Source organism: Bos grunniens, chromosome 16 (genome assembly GCF_055505025.1).
Source record: "Bos grunniens cultivar Pamir isolate PY7600 chromosome 16, Bosgru_T2T1.0, whole genome shotgun sequence".
Classification (NCBI taxonomy): Eukaryota; Metazoa; Chordata; class Mammalia; order Artiodactyla; family Bovidae; genus Bos; species Bos grunniens.
Genome location: NC_141180.1, coordinates 10,248,864 through 10,268,362, shown reverse-complemented (window position 1 = coordinate 10,268,362; position 19,499 = coordinate 10,248,864). Strand labels below are relative to the sequence as shown.

The following is a 19,499-nucleotide window of genomic DNA, read 5'->3' as shown; positions in this document are numbered from 1 at the left end:
AGGCTCCCTTCTAATTACTACTTCAGGACACGTAGAAGATGCAAAACCAAAAAAAGTAGTTTGCCGTCAAAAGGTTTACAATCTCTGGAGGTGAAAAACAAAGTAACCCTAGGAAAAAGGAGTCACGTGTTAAATGTCATCAGGCTGGTTTTCATAGCATTTCATTTTTCTTTTATTATAGTACTATTCACATTGCTTTGCAATTTGTCCACTTGTTGATCTTCTTTATTAAACTGAGAGCTGAAGGCAAGAACTGTACCGTCTTTGTCTCCAGCCTACAGACCTAAGACTAGTGGGCAACCTGTAGGAAGAGCTCAGTTAACTATTTGAACAACAAAAGAAAGAAACTGATGAATAAATGAAGAAAATGGCTACACAGTTTAGAGGGCAAAGATCATGTCTGGCTGGGGTGGCTGTGTAGGCTAAAGTCCTGTAAGTTGGATCTTAGAGGATTTAAAGGTGAGAAGACGTCTGATAAAGGGATTGTGAGCAGATGGCGGTAGGAAACGGGCGAAAGAGATAGAGTTAAAAGAGAACTCAGACATCTAGTTTTAATACAACCTCCCACTAAATGTGGGAATTTCATCTGTCATCATGATGATAAGTGGCTGAATATCTCATAAGAGGTCCTGTTCTGCTTCTTAGATGGTCTAACTTGATTGGGGACCCTCTACCCCCACTCCTCCATAAATGAATTCATTTCAAAATATTGAAGATTATGTAAAAATCACTTCGATTTTTAGGAAGTTGTTTCTCTGGCAGGTACTTTTTCCTGCTTATAAAATTTCCTGCTTATAAAATTTAACAAAATTAAATACTCAGGTTTTGGTATTAATCACAATACCTTGTAAACTACATTTAAGATTTTTTTTAAAAAAATTGTAGTAAAGTACACGTAACAAAATTTACCATCTTAATAATGTTTACCAGTACAATTTATTGGCATTAAGTGCATTCATATTGTTGTGCTACCATCACCACTAGGTACAAGACTCTCTTCTCTCCTGAGATTTTCAAAACTTAAGAATGTAAAATATTACTGTATGCAAAAATGTCGGATACATTTTTAATGAAGCTATTTACATTTTAAACCTGTGACAAAATTCAGACTGGAACTTAAAATCAATTATTAACTAAACTTTGGGGCTTGGTGTTTAATGATGATTGTACAAACCACTGGCTTCCCAAGTCAGAATCTAAGATCAACATAAAAACCATGATCATTTTTCTCTTAAAGAGAGAGAGAATTCAAAATGCAAAGTTCAGTTTTACAAACCCAGAGAAGATAGGACTTTTGACAGGATAAGAAACTAGATACTCTTCTGTCACTGGATAAATCCTGTAAGAAGTCAAAGAGGTGGTAAAGAATCCAACTGTGGCCTGTCCCATGCCATCACAGTAGCACGTATTTCTTATCTGTGGGAGCCACCCTCGCCAGAAGAAACGGTTTCAGTTCATTTGGTGGTTGCTCTTAACGGGCAAAGTAAGAGGCAGCAGTGTTCCCAATCTCCTGCTATGAGTTCATTAACTGAAAAGCAGTGCAAGGTAGAATTTGAACCTAGGGTTTCAGGATCTAAGCACAGTTTTACTTCTGAGAGAAACTTGTCTCTAATTATAATCTCTATCTTGATACTTCTCCAGTGGCTTCTGCAGTTGAGACTTGTCAGGACACTTATTTTTCTCAAACACTGCCCTCTGCAGGTGGTTTTGTTCAGAGGCTATTTGGGGAGCAGCCGCTGAAGCTTGGGAAACAGTTTCAACGCGTTCTGTGTTGTCACTTCTATAACTTCTTCCACTGAGACCCCTTTCACCTGGGCAATATATTCTGCTGAAATGGAAATGTTCCGGGGCTCGTTCCGTACCTGAAACAGAAAAAAGAGACACGGAATCAAACGTGACACTTGACAGAAGCAATCCTTGGAGACTGTGGATAAAAGAGATGAAAATGAGTAGGCTAAAACAACTGATGGGTTCTTTCCTTTTTTTTTTTAAAGGGGGTGGGGAGAAGGCCCTGAACTTCAGCCTGAAAGCTAAGGCTACAACACTGATGGAGTCTATGCTGCTCTTGAAACACAGGGCTCACAAAACCCTAGGGCAGGGAATTAACAACTGAGGTCCCAGAACCTAGCTCATGAAGCAGTCTGCATAGTGGACACTTGGTGACCTGACCGACGCACTAACTGCCCCTTGGTCTGCTCCTCAAGCAAGTGCTTGTAAAGACTGGGCTCTGCTGCGTGGCCACTACACCCCACAGGCTGCAGTGCAGTTTGATTCAAGTAATGCCATCGTGTGTCTGAAGACTAAATAGGTTATGCACCCATATTTTACTGATTCTAAGACGCATTTCTCCCCTATCTTAACGTCTCTGAAACTGATAAATATTTTACTGACATTCAATGGCATGTGAAAGTATAATTGGTAGTGTTTTTTTCCTTAAGGGTCACAAAATAGTGGTACATCTTCAGTCATTTAGATATGATGAAATATATTACTGTTGTTATTATTTACTCAGGATGATAATGTTCAGAGGAATACGACAACTGTTAAGAGCAAAAAAAATAACCTTGAGAATGTAGGCTACTAAGAAAACAATGAAAAATGTGCACCCAGATTTAGGTTCAGGGACATTCGTTATACTGTTAACAACATGGTTTGAACTGTGTGGGTCCACTTATACACAGATTTTTTTCAGTAAAAATTACAGTACCGCACAATCCAAACTTGGGTTGAATCTGTGAATGCAGAACCATGTGAATGAGGGCTGGATCCAGGGATGTAAAACTGAAGACACGGAGGGCAGATAGATGCGGACTTTCCATGGTGTGGCGCAGGGGTGGAGAAGGTGTCAGTACCCCTAACCACTTCGCTATTCAAGAGTTAACTGTACCATGTTGGAAACAAACAACCTACATGGCAATATCCGGTTAAATATACTCATGCGCTACAATTTATACAGTTATTAACCAGGATGAGGAAAAGTGTTTATTTACTGACGAACACATATGTTCACCACATAAAAGCAAGTCATGAGATGATGTGTTAAGGTTAATTCTGTTTTTATGAAAAACATATTATGTGTACATATATGAATATAAAAAAGTGTGGAAGGACATAAGAACCTGCATTTATTTAGTGCTTATCGTAGGCAAGGTTTTGTTCTAAGTTTTTCATGGAATTTCTCATTTAATCCTCAAAATAACTCTAGGAGATAGGTGGTATTATTATTACCATCCTTTTTTACAGATAAGAAGGGATCCTAAACAGCTAGTAAACAGCCCAACTGAGGTTTCAACCTGAGCAATCTGACATCAGAGTATATACTTTTAACCAGTATACTATAGTGGTAACCTTTCAGTGGTAGATGGTTCTATTTTCTTATTATTTTCTGTGTTTTCTATTTGTCTAAGATAAACACATTTTACTCAACAAAAAACATATTCCCTTTTAAAATTCATTTATTCAATAAATATTTTTGAGTACCTACTGTGTGCGTGGTATTATGCCAAAAACACAATTTTGATCAAATCATCAAAATACAAATATGAAATTGAATTACAATAGCATTTGAAACTCATTTTTAGGGTAAAAAAGTTAGGTCCTTTTCTCCTATTTCGACTAGTCAGGAAGGCAGTTTTGTACTATTTTACTTTACACTCAAACAAAAAATATCTGCAGTTACGATCCTGTTTTCTCATTCCTTTTCTGTATTTTTATAAGAGCTGATTTATAAAATTATGTAACTAATTGGACATTATTTAGCAATAATCATAATGTAATCACAAATAATCATAGTTTGTTACCAATTTCATCACTACTGTTTCCAAACTCCTGACTCTCAAGCGCCAATCCTCTGAACCTGGGAGGCATGGAGACAGCTCTGATGGGCAGTCAGGGGCACTCAGGAAGTTATTTAGTGCTAAGTGACTGCAACAGGCACTGTATAAGCAAATAAAGCAGATACTGTGTCTTCCCCTCAGGTAAATATAACTTATAATGGTAGCAATATTTATTTATTTATTTAGGCTGTGCTGCGAGGCTTGCGGGATCTTAGTTCCTAGATCAGGAATTGAACCTGGGCCTTGGCAGTGAAAGCACCAAGTCCTAACCACTGGACCACCAGGGAATTCTTAGCAATATTTAAAGTATGATTCTTTATGGCCTATAATAACAAAATGTACAGCAGAAATTTCATAAATATATCTATGACTATATCAATACATACATGTACTGCAAGACATTGAGGCTAATTTCAGCATGCTAATTCAAAACAGAAAAATGAACATTTATTGAGCATCTACTATATATCAGACACACAAAGCACTTTCATATACATTACTTCATTTAATCCCCACTGTAATACTTCAAAGTATTTTACTATTATTTTACCCACATTTTACAAATGAGAAATAGTTTCAGAGAGATTAAGAAACTTGACCAAAGTCACACAGCTAGTGGGTACCATCACACACCAGATCTGAATCCAGGTCTTTCTGACTCTAGACACTGGGTTTTTTTTTTTTTTTTTATTGGAGTACAGTTGATTAACAATGTTGTGGTAGTTTCAGGTGTAGACACTAAGCTTTTCTACTATACTGGTCTGGATTTCAATATCACATAAACTAGGTTGTGACCCATAGCAAATCATATTCTTTGGGGCACTACAGCCATATTTGGAAAAGACCTGATGAAATTTAAGTCAATATAATCTTTCAACCTAGCACTAAAGTAAGATTCCATTGTATTTACACTGTAAGGAGAAACACAGCTAAATTGAAAATATTTCAAATGAAAGATACACTAAATAATGTAGAAATAGGAAAATCGTTTACCTGTTTTTCTGGTCCCAGTGCAGGGGAATCCGTTTCTAAACAAATTGAAGTTAAAGGCAACTGTTTCACAAGTTTCTGCTTCTTAGAGAAAAGAGAAAGCTAGTAAGTTTAAAACACGAGAAGTAAAGATTAAATAAGGAGCATTAAACCTACCTGCATTCTACTCGGCAGGAATTTAAAATTCATACCTGAATATTCAACTTATAAATGTCCACTATGTTCTCATCATTCTACACTAACAGATTTAAAAAGAAACATTTTTGGGAATTCTCTGGTCCAGTTAGAACTCTGTGCTTCCACTGCAGGGGGCCCAGGTTTGATCCCCGGATGGAGAACTAAGATCTCACAAGCACTGCAGTGTGGCCAGAAAAAAAAAAACGTTCTTTGCCAAAAATTATCTGAAGCCTCTAGGAACTCAAAAGAGCAGCAACCAAGAGCGAAAAATGAGGTACATCCAGCAAGAAACCAAACATCTGATACCACATGCTCACTGAAAGATCCACAGAGAGATTTCTATCGTTTTCTATTGTTTCTCCACCACTACCATACTCTGGGTTTCTTCCTGCTATTCACTTTGAGTCAGTCAAGGTTTTATGTTTATAAATTTAAGTTCATGTGCATATTTTGAATTTTATATTAGGAAACAGATGGTTTTATATTCTGTTTATGATTTTGCCTGGATTATAAAGACTTCAATTAACTCAGTGAGTTTTACACCAAGAGCAATTCTCTTGTTGCCACTGTACTTTTTAAGATAAAAAATGGAAAGGAGATAGATGATGCAGAGTAGAACAATGATAAAATAAATTATTTTAAGAGTAAAATTTCAGGGCTTCCTTGGTGGCTCAGTGGTAAAGAACCACCTGCCAACGCAGAAGACATGGTTCGATCCCTGGTCCGGTAGGATCCCACATGCTGAGGAGCAACTCAGCCCGAGCACTGCAGCTAGGAGCCTGCGCTCCAGGGCCTGGGAACTGCAACCGTTGAGCCCGCACACCCTAAAGCCTGTGCTCCCCAACAAGACAAGCCACTGCGAGGGGAAGCCCACACACTGTAGCAAAGAGAAGTCCCCCGCTCACAACGAGAAAAAAGCCAGCACAGCAACGAGGACCCAGCACAGCCAAAAAAGAAAGAGTAAAATTTCAAAAGCACAGGAATATGTATGCTCATGCACTGCTGGCAGACAAAAATTAAACTGGTATAAACTTCCTCAAAGGAAATGTGATGATTTAACCACATATTTAAAAATACATACCCTTTTTCTTAATGGTTCCATTTATACACAGTAACTGCAAGAGTTATGTGAACAACTGTGATGCACAACGCTATTCACTGAAGTGCTGTTTGTTAACAGTGAAAACTAGACACAACATAACCTTAACTAGATTACGGTGCATCCATATTGTGAAATAGTACGTAATTATTTTAAAGAAGAAATAGGTCTATGTTTATAGATACAAAAAATATCCATGAAACTAACTCAAAACAAAAAGAATATGATATCTTCATATTTTATATGAATCAGATGTTAACAATGATTGTCTCAGTGGTAGGATGGGTTGGGTTGACCGGAAATTTGTCTTTTTCTGAAGTGTCTCAATTTTCTATAATGCACAAATATTATCTTTAAACTTAGAAAGAATAATAGCATTTTAGTTTTGAAAAGGAAATGATACCACTGCTAAAAAGTACTACTAAGAAATTTCTCCATGAATGATAAAAGTAGGAAAAATAAAAATAATCTTGGATCAACTTCAATAAAAATTAAAAAACAAAACTAAAATGCTAAATTGGTAAATAAAATAATAATTTTGGACTACTGCCTCCCCTGAGTCTTAAAAGGCTGGTTTAAAAGTTAAGGAAACGTGAAGATATAGAAGTAATGAATAGCTGTTGGGTTGGAAAACTGGTACAAATCAGTCATATAGGAGACTCACCAAATTTCCAGTTCCCTGAAAGATACATGCAGAGGTCTGACACACATTCCTAAGTTGTTTTTACAGGAAGCAGACCGTCACCAGATGAAAACTGCTGACCTCAAGCATGTAGATCTCAGACCATTTGAAATCAGATTGACTGATGATGCTTAAAACTGTATCTTGATGTCAACCCATTCGAGCACTGAGTACAAGCTGATCACACGCCCTGCAGCCTCCTCCCTCATACAGCCTTTAAAAATGCTTTTCTGAAAGCTATCGGGGAGTTCAGATCTTTTGAGCATGAGCTGCCCAGTTTTTTTGTGTGTGGATCCAATTTATCTATTTTTTTTCTTTGGCTGTTAGTGCTTTTGGTGTCATGGCAAAGAAAACCACTACCTAATCTATGGTCATCAAGATTTGGATCTGTTTTCTTCTAAAAGTTTTGTAATCTCAGCTCTTACATTTAGGTCTCTGATCCATTTATGAGTTACTCTTGATGTAAGTATGAGGTAGGGACCTAAGATTAATTTTTGTAATGAAACCAGAACAGTACACAACAGTACAGTAACGTAAAAAGTACTGAACAGGAAAAGTTCACGAGAGTGAAGTGCAAGTTCATATTTTAAAGTGTTAGGTCACAAAGCATAGAGGAAGTTTAATGAAAGATTTTACCTGCCCGCTTCTTATGATAGAAGGAGGAATTGAGAAGAAGTACCCAGCTTTTACCCCTTCCATGGCTACAGATGGCCGACCGTCAAATGCATGCAGCAACACTTTGTCAGCACCTCTCAAAAAGTAAATCAGAGTTCATTTTATTTCCTTAATGAAAGGTTTTCCCACTAATCAAATTGAACAACACAGATTGTAAGTAAATGTTGGTCACTAGAAGGTTCTGAGGTTTCTAAAGGGTAGATAAACGCAGTGTTCAACCAGTAGAATAAAAATAAATTCTTAATCTGCAGAATAAATTATATACAATTGAAACAAATTTTAAACAATTATTTAAACTTCCCATTCCAAACCTTCTTGAAATTTGTGCAGTGTCAAATTATTGTTCCTAACAGGTTTTTAAATGGTCAAACTGTCCTTGAGAAGGATGCTAGTGGAAATGAGGAATTGAATAGTTCACAAATTCAACAGTCAGAGCAGGTTTCCCAAAAACTACTTCCAGTTCTCAAAGCAAGGCTACTCAGCCTCCATAAAAATCATGCTCTCAGTGATCCCAAGGGATTCAGTACTCACCACTGAGAACCACAACGCTTTCAAGTTGTAGGCAATTATGTTTACCTCACTATTTAATATTGTTTTTTCAAATGGCAGGTGTGACATTTAGTGGGTTACAACTGTGAGTTACGGAAACAACTTAGTGGGTCATGACTGGCCAGGGTGTGCCAGTCAATATAATCACACACACGCACACACACAGATGTACTGCTTCTTAAACTTCTGTCAGTTTCTACATGAGTATATACCGAGTTTCAAAATAAATTGCATTTCTTACTGTGGATGGCAACTAAAAAATTTGAAAAATAATCCTATGAGAAGTATTTTTCCTTTAGGAACAACTGGTGAAGATGACAGGGCATTTTATGTATGATGGCCACCATCTGAATAATACCATTTTCTGAAGCAGCAGCTATAAAACAGGCAAAAGAGTAAGCCAATGTGATCACCCTTCTCTGCTTTGTGTTTTCCTCTTTCTCATTAATCAGCTGGTTAAGCTGATGAAAAAATTTGAGCTGCTAATTTTTAAATGAAGGCACTAAAGACTACTTGATCCAATTTAAAAAAAAAACTTATTTATTTTACTTGATCTAATTTTTCATTCGCTTTATCCTGGTCTGATGGACATTACAATCACACTGAAAACCTTATAATTAGTAGGCTCACTTGCAAAACCATCTTAATTGATTTCCATCACTACGCTTGACCCCTTCCCTTCCCTTTAAGAAAACAAATAAGATGTCTTTTTCTATGAGAACATGGACTAGAATTGTCAAAACATTAGGCACATTTTTCTCAGGAACCTACATACCTTGCTCATTTAAGAGGCTGATGGTAGGTCTTCCAGCTGAGCGTGAGTGAACATTTCTGTTTAACAACAAAAAAACCTTCTTTTAAGTATTTACTACGAACATATTATTTTTGATCTATTAAAGTAGTTAAGAGAAAAAGAAAAGTAGAGCTCCATTTCAGGAGAATCATTATTTATCAATAATGTGCTTTAAAACTATTAATATAGAAAGATGATAATTAACCTACAAAGGCAAATTTAGTCTTTTGGCTAATTGGACCTGTCTGATTAGGACTTGTCTTTGCTCTTCCTTCTGTTCATCAGTGCCAGCAAATCTGGGGGAGAAATCCAGTCCAACCTATAACAGAAAAATAAAACAGAATCACGTTTATGGTTTAATGAATCCCAAAAGGCAGATGTTCATCATCTTTGGATGATGATCTTGGACAGCAGTACTGTCCAAGAGAAATATAATGCGAGTCATACACACAAGTCACATACACAACTTTATAGTTTCCAGTAGCCACATTAAAAACACTAACAAGAAACAAGTGAAATTAACTTTAATAATATACTTTAAGTCACTATTCCTAAATCATTATCAATATTATTACAGTCATTCACATTATTATCTTAACACATAATCAATGTAAAATTACTGAGTTATTTTACATTCTTTCTTTGAGGTACTGAGACTTTGAAATCCTCTGTGCATTTTATCCTGATAGCACACATCAGTTTGGGCCAGTCACAGTTCAGTGCTCAACAGCTGCATGTGGTCCCCACGCTGGACAGTAATGATTATAAACGACTGCTTCCCTTGATACTATTTTGGCATGCACTGCTATATGCTATATTCTGAATGTGTTATTCCTATCTTTTATCTTTACAAGTGGAATTACCAAGTGATAAAATGCTTCACAACTTTAAATTATTAAGTTTTTTATTATAAACTAACCTATTAATATTTAAAGTATGCTTGTACATACTATTTCAACTAATCAGAGAGATGGCCTTATTTAAGCAAAAGGAAAAAAATCAAAGTATATTGAAATGTTAATAAAGCAGTCTTCTTCCATTAGCAAGCCCATGGGGAGGCGTTCTATTGTTTTATCCCTAAGTGCTTTTGCTTACTGAGGAAGTACTGATGAGTTATTCAGTTGAGCAGGGTGAACATAATTATCTGCGTTTGTTATAATCACCAACACTGAATTAAGGACTGCTTTCATATATCACATGGAGGTCTGGATTAGAAATCACTTGATCAGCTAGTGGATATTTACCTCTCCAATTGCCAATAACTGATCCTTATAATTCTCGATAATGGGCAAAGCTACATCCAAATCCTGGGATGAAAAAAAAGAGTAAATTCATTCAAACAGAAGGAGAGAGGAATTTCATAGCTTTTGTATCAACACCTATTATATGCCAGGCACTATGCTATGCTGGGTCCTTTACATACAAATCCTTTACCCAGTTGAGGAACTAGGAATGGTAATCCTTCTATAATGGTGAGTAATTCTAGCTGGAAATTTGAGCAGAAATGTCCTATACCCAGTTAGTTATAAGAACATTACTTCTTACGAAGATTCCCACTTCAACACTTCCTTCTGTTTAGGAGGCATTTGGATTTCCTCGAATAGCTGAGCAAGAAAGAACAAAGCCACTCACCTTGGGGAGTCTGGGAGCGCATTATTATATTCTCCTCTTAGGGTACAAACGAATGACTTGTGAATTTTAATAGTGATAATCCCAAACATCTTTTGCACTATTTTCACTGATTTCATCTTTATAGTTCTGCGTACCCTATTTTTGTCCTAAAGTTTCAACAATATAAATACTAAATTTCACGCATATGGCTGTTTGTCAACTACTGAAGTAACTGTGTACTGCTAGTTTCCATATCACTGTTTCCACTGAAAGAGAATTTCCCCTGCAAGGGTTTCCTTGTAAGGTAAGAGAAAAACAAATATATGGAAAACTTGCTTCTACGTATTTTAAATTACTTTGAGGATTTCGGAGTATGTAAATTCAAAGTACTTCTAGTGAGAATAATCAGAAAAAGGAGAATTAAGAAAAGGGAGGTAAAAACGGATGGTCGAGGAACAGGAGAAGATGTTATAATTACGCCTGAAGAGAGAGAAAAGAAGATGGGGGAGGATAAATCCAGGCCTTATAATTCCAGTAGACTCAATGAAGAAGAATTAACATTGTCAAGAGGAGCTAAGAGTACATAACCCTAGTTACCAGAGAAGGTGTCTGACAATAGCTGAGTAGGTCAGTGTCAGGAAAGGATCTTCTGAATCAAATGTTCTAATCTGTGTCTCTGGGACCTCAAAGGACTGCAGAAGTTGGAGAGATTACCCAGCAAACGTAGCACACTTAGAAAACCTTAAGACAAAGAAATTACACATTTGGATGAAGACCAGATATAGGGAAAAAATCTTTCTGGGTATATGTATTATCTATAAAAACAAGGAAAACAAACTTACAATGAGATTATTTCAATTCCCTGTGAAATAATTTGGAAGTTTCTGGCAAGTCAAGGATAGTAAATTGTTAATAGAAATACTACTTCATATCACTAATGTGTATAAATATATGTGGTCTTTATCATTTTAATAGATGTAAAAATACTTCAAAGGACATTCATAGGTCTATTTCTGACTTTAGCTCTATTCCTACTTCCTCCATAAGGTCTTAAGTTCCTTAAGAGCTAGTGGTTCTATTGTGGGGTTTTAAATATTCTATACCTTTATACTCTATGACTGGGAATACTGCAAATAATTATGCACCATTTACAAACGAGGAAACTGAGACCTGGCAAAGTTAAGTGCCATAGATCGCAGAAGGCAGCAGGCCAAGTCTCTCTGACTTCAAAGCTCATGATGTTTCCACTATGCTGTTCAAAAATGAGGTAGAGAGAAGGAAAGGAAGGGCAAAGGGGAGGGAGGAGAGATTTATTCTGACTGATTTAAAATAATTAGAATTTTTTTTAATTAAAGAAAATATTTAGTCTTTAGAACCTTTAGAACAGGGGTCAGGCTTGTAACAGAAATGACTGAAGTGGGTTAAGTAGGGACAGGAGCCAATGTATGGCTCAATGGGTAAAGAATCTGCCCAAAATGCAGGAGATGCAGAAGATGCGGGTCCAATCCCTGGGTGGGGAAGATCCCCTGGAGGAAGGTATGGCAACTCACTCCAGGATTCTTGCTTGGAGAATCCCATGGACAGAGGAGCCTGGTGCGCTATAGTCCATAAGGTCACAAGTAGCTGAACACAATTGAAATGACTTAGCACTCATGCACATATACCTTATAACCCACATTTTCTATAAAATTATATTTAACCTTGTAGCATCATATTTAACACTGTATAAGTTAACTATTTATTTTTGAACTGCTAGGCTGTTCCCTCTTTTTCTCTATTACAAATAATGCTGTAATAAACCTCTTTGTGAAAGAAGATAGAATTTTTTTCTTTTGGATTATTGCTTTAGAATAAAAATCAGAAAGAGGAAGATTACTGAGTCAAAGGGTAATACCATTTTTTATGGCTCCTGTTTTATAAGACTATTACCTTTAATGTGACACTTCTTTGGTCTTCTGGTGAAACTCCTTGAACTGGATGAACACCCAAGCATGGCAGGACAAACCCATTATACCTAAAAATGTAGAATGAATTAAGAAAGCAGGATTATTACACTAGGAGACAATGTTACTCTGAAGAACAAGTAGGAAATAATTTTTTTAAGGCTGTTAATGTAATTTTTTTCCTACTCATTCTCTTTAAAAATGGATGATCTTTGATATTATAAACATGACACCATAAATGCATCCTTTTCTATTTCTTTATGAGAAGTAGCACCTTTGTGAAAGCTGCATAATCTTTTCAAATTCTCCTGAATGTTCAGCAACCACCACAAGAGCCATGACATTGGCCTGAAACAAAAATGAATAGAATTTAGTTATAGCCTCAATATACATCCAATACAACTAAATAAAAATTTAAAGTTTTCTGTGCTTTTAGTTAGCCTTGCTCACTCACACTCCATCAATATAATGGCTATCACTAATTAGCTACTACGTTTTGGACATATATTCAGTGAGTATAAATATTACCCCATTTAATCTGCACACCCTTTTGACATAGGCATTGCTGTAATCCATGGTATGGATCAAGAGACATTTGGATGGAGTCATATAACCTGTCCAAGATCATTAGGCCTGTGTTACTCCAAATACCACACTCCTAATTAAACTGCAATAGTGAAAGATGGCTATATATAAAAATGGCAACCATTTCTATAAGTTTCAAGGAAGACCACAAAATGCTAGTTGTAATGAATTTCATAAATGCTTCCCCAAATTAACAATTTTCCTCCAAACAAACCAAAATGTTTCAGAAAACTTTTATAATTTTCCCAAGATCTTCAGAATAATGCTAATTTAAGAACTAACAGCGGAGAATGCAATGGCACCCCACTCCAGTACTCTTGCCTGGAAAATCCCATGGGCAGAGGAGTCTGGTAGGCTGCGGTCCATGGGTTGTTAAGAGTCGGACACGGCTGAGCAACTTTACTTTCACTTTTCACTTTCATGCATTGGAGAAGGAAATGGCAACCTACTCCAGTACTTTTGCCTGGAGAATCCCAGGGATGGGGGAGCCTGGTTGGCTTCCATCTATGGGATGGCACAGAGTCAGACACGACTGAAACGACTTAGCAGCAGCAGCAGCAGCAAGAACTGACAGACGGACCAACCTGTTCTATACAGCTGGCATGCCTGGTGTCTGTGGGCATGTGTTCTGGATTCAGACTATCTTGTCTGTATCACTTTACTAGTGACACATCTTTGGACAAGTCAATCTAGGCCTTAGCCTCCTCATCTATAAAACAGGTAACGGCTGCCTATAAAATAGTAGCTTCCTTAGAAGGTTGTTGAGAAACATTAAATGAGATAATGTACAGAACGGGTTTAAGTTCATTGTCTGGCACATAGCAAACAATAGATGCTGCTTATTGTTAATGTATGTTTTACTGAAGCAACATCAACATATTATACCAAAATTTCAAACTATCTTAGATAAAAATTAGCAGGAAAATAAAAACAACCAAAAAAGAGCAAATATAGCTATTGGCTTACTTCCTTGGCTTTCTTCAGCACATCATCCAGATCCTAAAATAAACATAAGTAATCATGATCATTTTAGATGGATAAGTAACTATCCTTTGCTTGTGTATACCAATGCAGTTGAGGCACATTAAGACTGACAATGATGGCCAGGAACAGGGTGGTGAGAAGAGCCTAGCTGACGCACCTTCCATTTACTCTCTCAGTAAATTCTGGCTTATGTTCCCACTCTACTGGAACAGAAACTGTTATTGTCAAATATAAAAGACACTTCTCTTTCCCACTCTACCCTTCAGCAGCATTAGAAACTCCTCACTTTTCTACTCTTTCCTTCCCCAAATATTTTCTACTCTTGGCTTCTGCAAATATTTCTCTCTAGCTGTTGGCTACTTATCAAGTCTCCTCGACTGGCTCTTTCTCCTCTGATTTCAGGACCATAGGCTTCTCTTTGTGTACTTCCCGTTAAGTGATCTCATTACTATACTCATTATGCTAGTGAGTCCCCAGTTTTTATCTCCAGCCTGTAATTCTCTTCTGAACCCAAGATTCAAATTTTTAAATGACCATATGACATTTTCACTTGGATGGACATCAGGTTTCAACATGTGCCAAGCATAACTATTTTCTCCCCAACAAATCTGTTCCTTCTGCCTGCCTTCTCCAATGTTTTCCCTCATCTCAGTAAACAGCACCACCATCTCTCTCCAGCATCCTCAAGTTCTTCCTCTCCCTCTCTCTGCACATCCAGTTCCTCTCAGTATGTACTTAAGAATCGATCTCCAAAATATAACTTGAATCCATCTGCTTCTCTCGCTTACAACTCCCCTGCAACCTGGATCATCTTCAGTCTCAATACTGCAAAAGCCTCCAAACCGGTTTTCTAACTTCTAACCCTTGTTCTTCTCTATCCATTTACCACACATCGGCAGAAAGGTTTTTAAATGGATTATCAGATCATGTCTCTCTCCTTCAACCACCCACCCACCCACCCAACCAACAGTTTTACAGGATCCCCATTGTGATTCTGATGGCTCAGACGGTAAAGCGTCTGCCTACAATGTGGGAGACCCGGCTTCAATCCCTGGGTCGGGAATATCTCCTGGAGAAGGAAATGGCAACCCATTCCAGTATTCTTGCCTGGAAAATTCCATGGACAGAGAAGCCTGGTAGGCTACAGTCCATGGGGTCGCAAAGAGTCGGACGCAACTGAGCGACTTCACTTTCACTTGTCACTTTCATTGTGATTCTAATGAAATGTGAATTCGTGCCTCACCTATCCTATGCAAACTTCTTGAGTCCGATTTTATGCTTCTCTTTTTTTAGCTCATTGGACGCCACCCAGGCTTTAGATATCTTGGCCAAATATTGTCCTGTCGAGGGGCCTGCAACCCGCCTGCTTTCCTCACCACCATGCACCCACCGCTTTGTCCTTCTTCCGCAACTTAAGCGTCACCTCTTGAGAGGTTTACCCCCAAAACAGAACCGCCTCTTCTTTCTCTAATACGAGCCTCTGGTTTCCAATGTAGCAGGTAAAACACGTTGACATTACGCGTGGAACTTCGCCCCAAGGGAGGATAACTCGAAGGGTAAAGGACGGGGCCCGCCCCGCTCGCACGGGCCCGACCTCGCCCTCACGTACGTGGTCAAAGTCCGGGGCGGAGAGATGGCAGTGACAGTCCACCAGCCCTACGCCCACCGCCCCCATCACAGCAGCCACCGAAACCCCTGGACTCGCCGGCGGAGCCACAGCCGGAACGCTAGTGCCGCGGTGGGCTCAGTTTCCGGCCGGACGTGTGCTCCTTCCTCCCGGGAAACCCGCCCTTCCGCCCTCAGAATTCCCGCCCAGAGTTCAAGTTGGAAGTATGGAGCGGGCCCTCAGGTCGGTGGCTCGCTCCCCTTCGGGGGACGTGGGGAGAGTGGCCGGGACAGAAGACAGGGCCTCGGTCCCTGCCACCTACCGAAAAGACTTCCGTGTGCGCTGCACCTCGAAGCGGGCCGTGACGGAAATGCTAGAACTGTGCAGCAGCTTCGTGCAAAAGCTCGGGGACGCGCTGCCTGAGGAGATTCGGGAGCCCGCGCTGCGAGATGCGCAGTGGGTACGGGCCCAGTAGCCATCTCTTGTCTTTTCACCCGCTTTCTCCACACCCCGGTCTTAGTGGGCAGGAGGAGCCCACGGCCGGTTTTGGCAGAGTTTAACGGTGCCCGGGAACGCGAGGGAACGAGATAGATGCTGGAGGCAGCTGGGTGTTGTTAGTTAGGCCAGTGCTGTCCGACCGAAAAATTCAAGGCGAGCCATGTATGTCACTTGAAATTAAAAGGAAGAAAATAGGTGAAATTAATGATATTTATTTAACCGTGTCCAAGATACCATTTTAACTTGTAATAATTAAAAAAAAAAGGAACAGCTAGTTTACATTCTTTGGTTCATACCAAGCTTTTCACATCTGTCTTAAACCTGATGTCCTTTTCCACTAGCTACATTTTAAGGCTTCAACAGCCACAAAGTAGCTAGATTGTCCCCTGTTGGACGGCGTAGACAGAGACTCAGAAAGGAGAATCCGGGAAGTCAGTCACCAGGCTAGCTTTTGGTCTTTTTGCTTGTTCTTAGAATATCTTGTAAAGAGAGCGAAAACATTTTCTCTACGAGTCTAAAGTAGGTAAGGAAGCTTCCCATTATAAACTTCACTAAGATCACACCCACCCTTATAATCAGTTTCCCCTTCCTTTCTCAAGTATTTTGCAAAGCTCTGTAGAAGATGAGTTGTTTTTTTTTTGGGGGGGGGTGGCGTGGGGGAAGACACAAATTGAGGGATTTGTGCCAGTCTGAAGAAAGCACACAACCTATTTATATACAGGGGAAAATGTCAAAATGTTTGTAATGCAGTACAGTTTTACTGACCACAATGCAAACGAAATAAAGTTAAGTGGATGAAGAATGTTGGAACACTCCCTGGGTTGTGATTCTCTGTTCCAGTATTATATACACTGACTTTTATATCATTCCCCCCTTGCTAGCAAGGGAAGGATAGAGACATACCTGAGGACGTTTTTAGTAGTAGTTTCACAGGAGAAGACTTGTTTCTTGTGTAATGATCTTAGCATTTACCCCTTTCCAGGAAGTGCTAAGGTACTTAGAACATTAGTTCTCCTTACAGGAAAAGAGGAACTTGCTTAACCGATTATACTTTATTAATGGATGAGAAAGTAAATTAGAAGATAAAAGATGTGAAGACTTAAACTACCAAGGGAATTCACTTGTGTTTTAATTAAGAAAACAGATAAAAGGTGGAGGCTTCAGGAATGTTGACATCTCTATCTAAAACTGCATAATATAGTAACATTTTTTGTGATAGTTTTTTAAAAATTTATTTTATTGAAGTGTAGTTGATTTACAATGTTGTGTTAATTTCTACTGTATAACAAAATGATTCAGTTATACATATGTATACTTTCTTTTCCATTATGGTTTATCACAGAATATTGAATGTAGTTCTCTGTGATGTACATCAGGACTTTGTTGTTCATCCATTTTACACGTAAAAGTTTGCATCTGCTAATCTTAAACTTCTAATCCATCCTTCTCCCACCCACCTCCTGCTTTGTACACACAAGTCTCTTCTCTATGTCTGTGACTTTGTTTCATAGACACGTTCTTCTGTGTCATATTTTAGATTCTGCATATAAATGATATCATATATCTTTGTCTGTCGGACTTTCTTCACTTTAATGTGATAATCTCCAAGTCCATCCATGTGTGGCAAATGGCTTTATTCCATCTTTTTTGCGGTTGAGGAGTATTCCATTGTGTATGTGCCGCGTCTTTATGCTTCATCTGTCGATGGACATTTAGGTTGTTTCCATGTCTTGGCTATTGTAAATAGTGCTGCAGTGAACACTGGGATGCGCATCTTTTTTTTTTTTTTCAGTTATTTATTTTTGTATTTGGCTGGATCTTCGTCGCTGCGCGAGGACTTTCTCTACTTGCGGCTAGTGGGGGCTGCTCTTTAGTTGCTATGCTCGGAGCTCTCTTTGTGGTGACTTCCCTTGCTGTGGAGCACTGGCTCTAGGGCATGCGGGCTCCAGTAGTTGTGGTATGTGGGCTCAGTAGTCGAAGTTCCTCGATTTGAGAGCCTAAGCTCAGTAGCTGTGGTGCATGGACTTAGTTGTAGTTGCCTCATGGCATGTGGGATCTTCCCAGACCAGGGATTGAAGTCATGTCCCTTTGCATGGTGGGCAGATTTTTAACCACTGGACCACCAGGGAAGTCCTGCATATCTTCTCAAATTTTATTTAGTACTTTTCTCCAGATAGATATGCCCAGGAGTAGGATGCAGATCATATGGCAACTCTTAATTTTTTGAGGAAATTCCATACTGTTTGCCATAGTGCGTGTATCAGTTTACATTCCCACCAATCATGAAAGAGGGTAGCATTTATAATCTGTAGACTTTTTATTTAAGGCTTTCAAAAATTAATTAGTTAATTTTGGCTGCACTGAGTCTTCATTGCTGTGCTCAGGCTTTCTAGAGGCAGGCGGGTTTCTTGTGGCAGTGGCTTCTCTTGTTGCAGAACACAGACTCGAGGTACACCGGCTTAGTCACCCCACAGCATGTGGAATCTTCCCAGACCAGGAATCAAATCTGTGTCCCCTGAATTGGCAGGCGGATTCTTATCCACTGGACCACTAGGAAAGTCCTGTGTATTTTTTTCTTTTAATATTTTAATTTATTTATAATGGGTGTGGGTAGTGGGCTGGGGACAGAGATTGAAAATAACAATCCAAAAACAACAGAGATAGAGGGTGTGGACAGCGTATTCATTTCCTATTGTTGATGTAACAAGTTACCACACTGAGTGGCTTACAGTGATGCAAAGGTATTATCTGACAGTTGTGGAGGGCAGAAGTCCTGAAGTTGGTGCTGGCAGGGCTGCAGTTCTTCTGGCGGCTCTAGGGTGTATCCCTGCCCTTGCCTTTCCCAGCTCCTGGAGGCTGCACTCATGGCTCCTTCCTTCATCTTCAGAGCTCTGACTTCTGCTCACACATCCCTTCCCTCTGATTTTGACACTCCTGCCCTTTTTTTTTTTTTGGTATGGACCCTTGTGATTACATTGGGCCCACCTGAATAATCAAGCACACTCTTCACATCTCATGATCCTTTATTTATCACAACCAGCAAAATCCCCCCTTTTTTCTGTATGAGATGACATATTCACAGGTCCTGGGGACTAGAATGCAGACATCTCTGGGGGCCATTATTCAGCTACCACAATTTTTTTTTTAATTGGAGGATAATTGCCTAACAATGTGGTGTTGGTTTTTGCTGTACAACAACGTGAATCAGCCATAAGTATACATATAGCCCCTCCCTCTCGAATCTCTCTCCCACCCCTCTACCCCACCATACCACACCCCTGCCTTCCCACCCCTCTCGGAAGTCACAGAGCACCAGGCTGAACTCTGTGGGTTATATAGCAGCTTCCAGGGCATGTGAGATCTTCCCAGACTGGGGATTGAACCCACGTTCCCTGCACTGGCCAGGTCGATTCTAAGCCAGCCATCTGCTGTACATGTGGGAGGGTGTGTGTGTCAGTGCTGCTCTCTCAG

At 39.1% G+C, this 19,499-nt stretch overlaps 2 protein-coding genes across 31 annotated transcripts in view; one reads left to right on the top strand and one right to left on the bottom strand.

The window, feature by feature from the left end:
• Positions 1-917: 917 nt before the first annotated feature.
• On the bottom strand, positions 918-15,650 carry TATDN3 (TatD DNase domain containing 3). 28 transcript variants are annotated; one of them, XM_086342336.1, is made up of 11 exons: positions 15,534-15,650; positions 13,907-13,939; positions 12,630-12,703; positions 12,342-12,426; positions 10,046-10,108; positions 9,011-9,120; positions 8,784-8,839; positions 7,421-7,533; positions 6,959-6,961; positions 4,830-4,928; positions 918-1,862 (listed from the first exon to the last, which is right to left on the bottom strand). In XM_086342336.1, the coding sequence occupies exons 1-11, from the start codon at positions 15,597-15,599 to the stop codon at positions 1,719-1,721; spliced, it is 846 nt and encodes a 281-aa protein (XP_086198462.1). In that variant the 5' UTR covers positions 15,600-15,650; the 3' UTR covers positions 918-1,718. The 28 variants fall into 28 exon arrangements, 19 of the variants coding, with proteins under 19 accessions (XP_086198462.1, XP_086198451.1, XP_086198455.1 ...); XR_015142649.1 differs by lacking the exon at positions 6,959-6,961 and having other exon boundaries at positions 4,830-4,907; positions 9,007-9,120; XR_015142646.1 differs by lacking the exon at positions 6,959-6,961 and having other exon boundaries at positions 4,830-4,910; positions 9,043-9,120.
• NSL1 (NSL1 component of MIS12 kinetochore complex) overlaps positions 15,558-19,499 on the top strand; it is a 35,701-nt gene continuing 31,759 nt past the window's right edge. For 2 of the 3 annotated variants that reach the window (XM_086342314.1, XM_086342316.1), the window contains exon 1: positions 15,739-15,990. In XM_086342314.1, coding sequence (XP_086198440.1) covers positions 15,757-15,990 — 234 coding nt within the window. In that variant the 5' untranslated portion in view covers positions 15,739-15,756. Of the gene's footprint in view, positions 15,991-19,499 lie in introns of all 3 variants that reach the window. The other variant, XM_086342315.1, reaches the window with a different exon arrangement.

Coding starts and splice junctions, on each gene's coding strand:
- TATDN3 (XM_086342336.1), bottom strand. CDS start 15,599: ATGGGGGCGGTGGGCGTAGGGCTGGTGGACTGTCACTGCCATCTCTCC. Junction 13,940..15,533: donor CCGCCCCGGACTTTGACCAC/GTACGTGAGGGC, acceptor TGTTTATTTTAG/GATCTGGATGATGTGCTGAA. Junction 8,840..9,010: donor AAAAGACTAAATTTGCCTTT/GTAGGTTAATTA, acceptor GTTGTTAAACAG/AAATGTTCACTCACGCTCAG.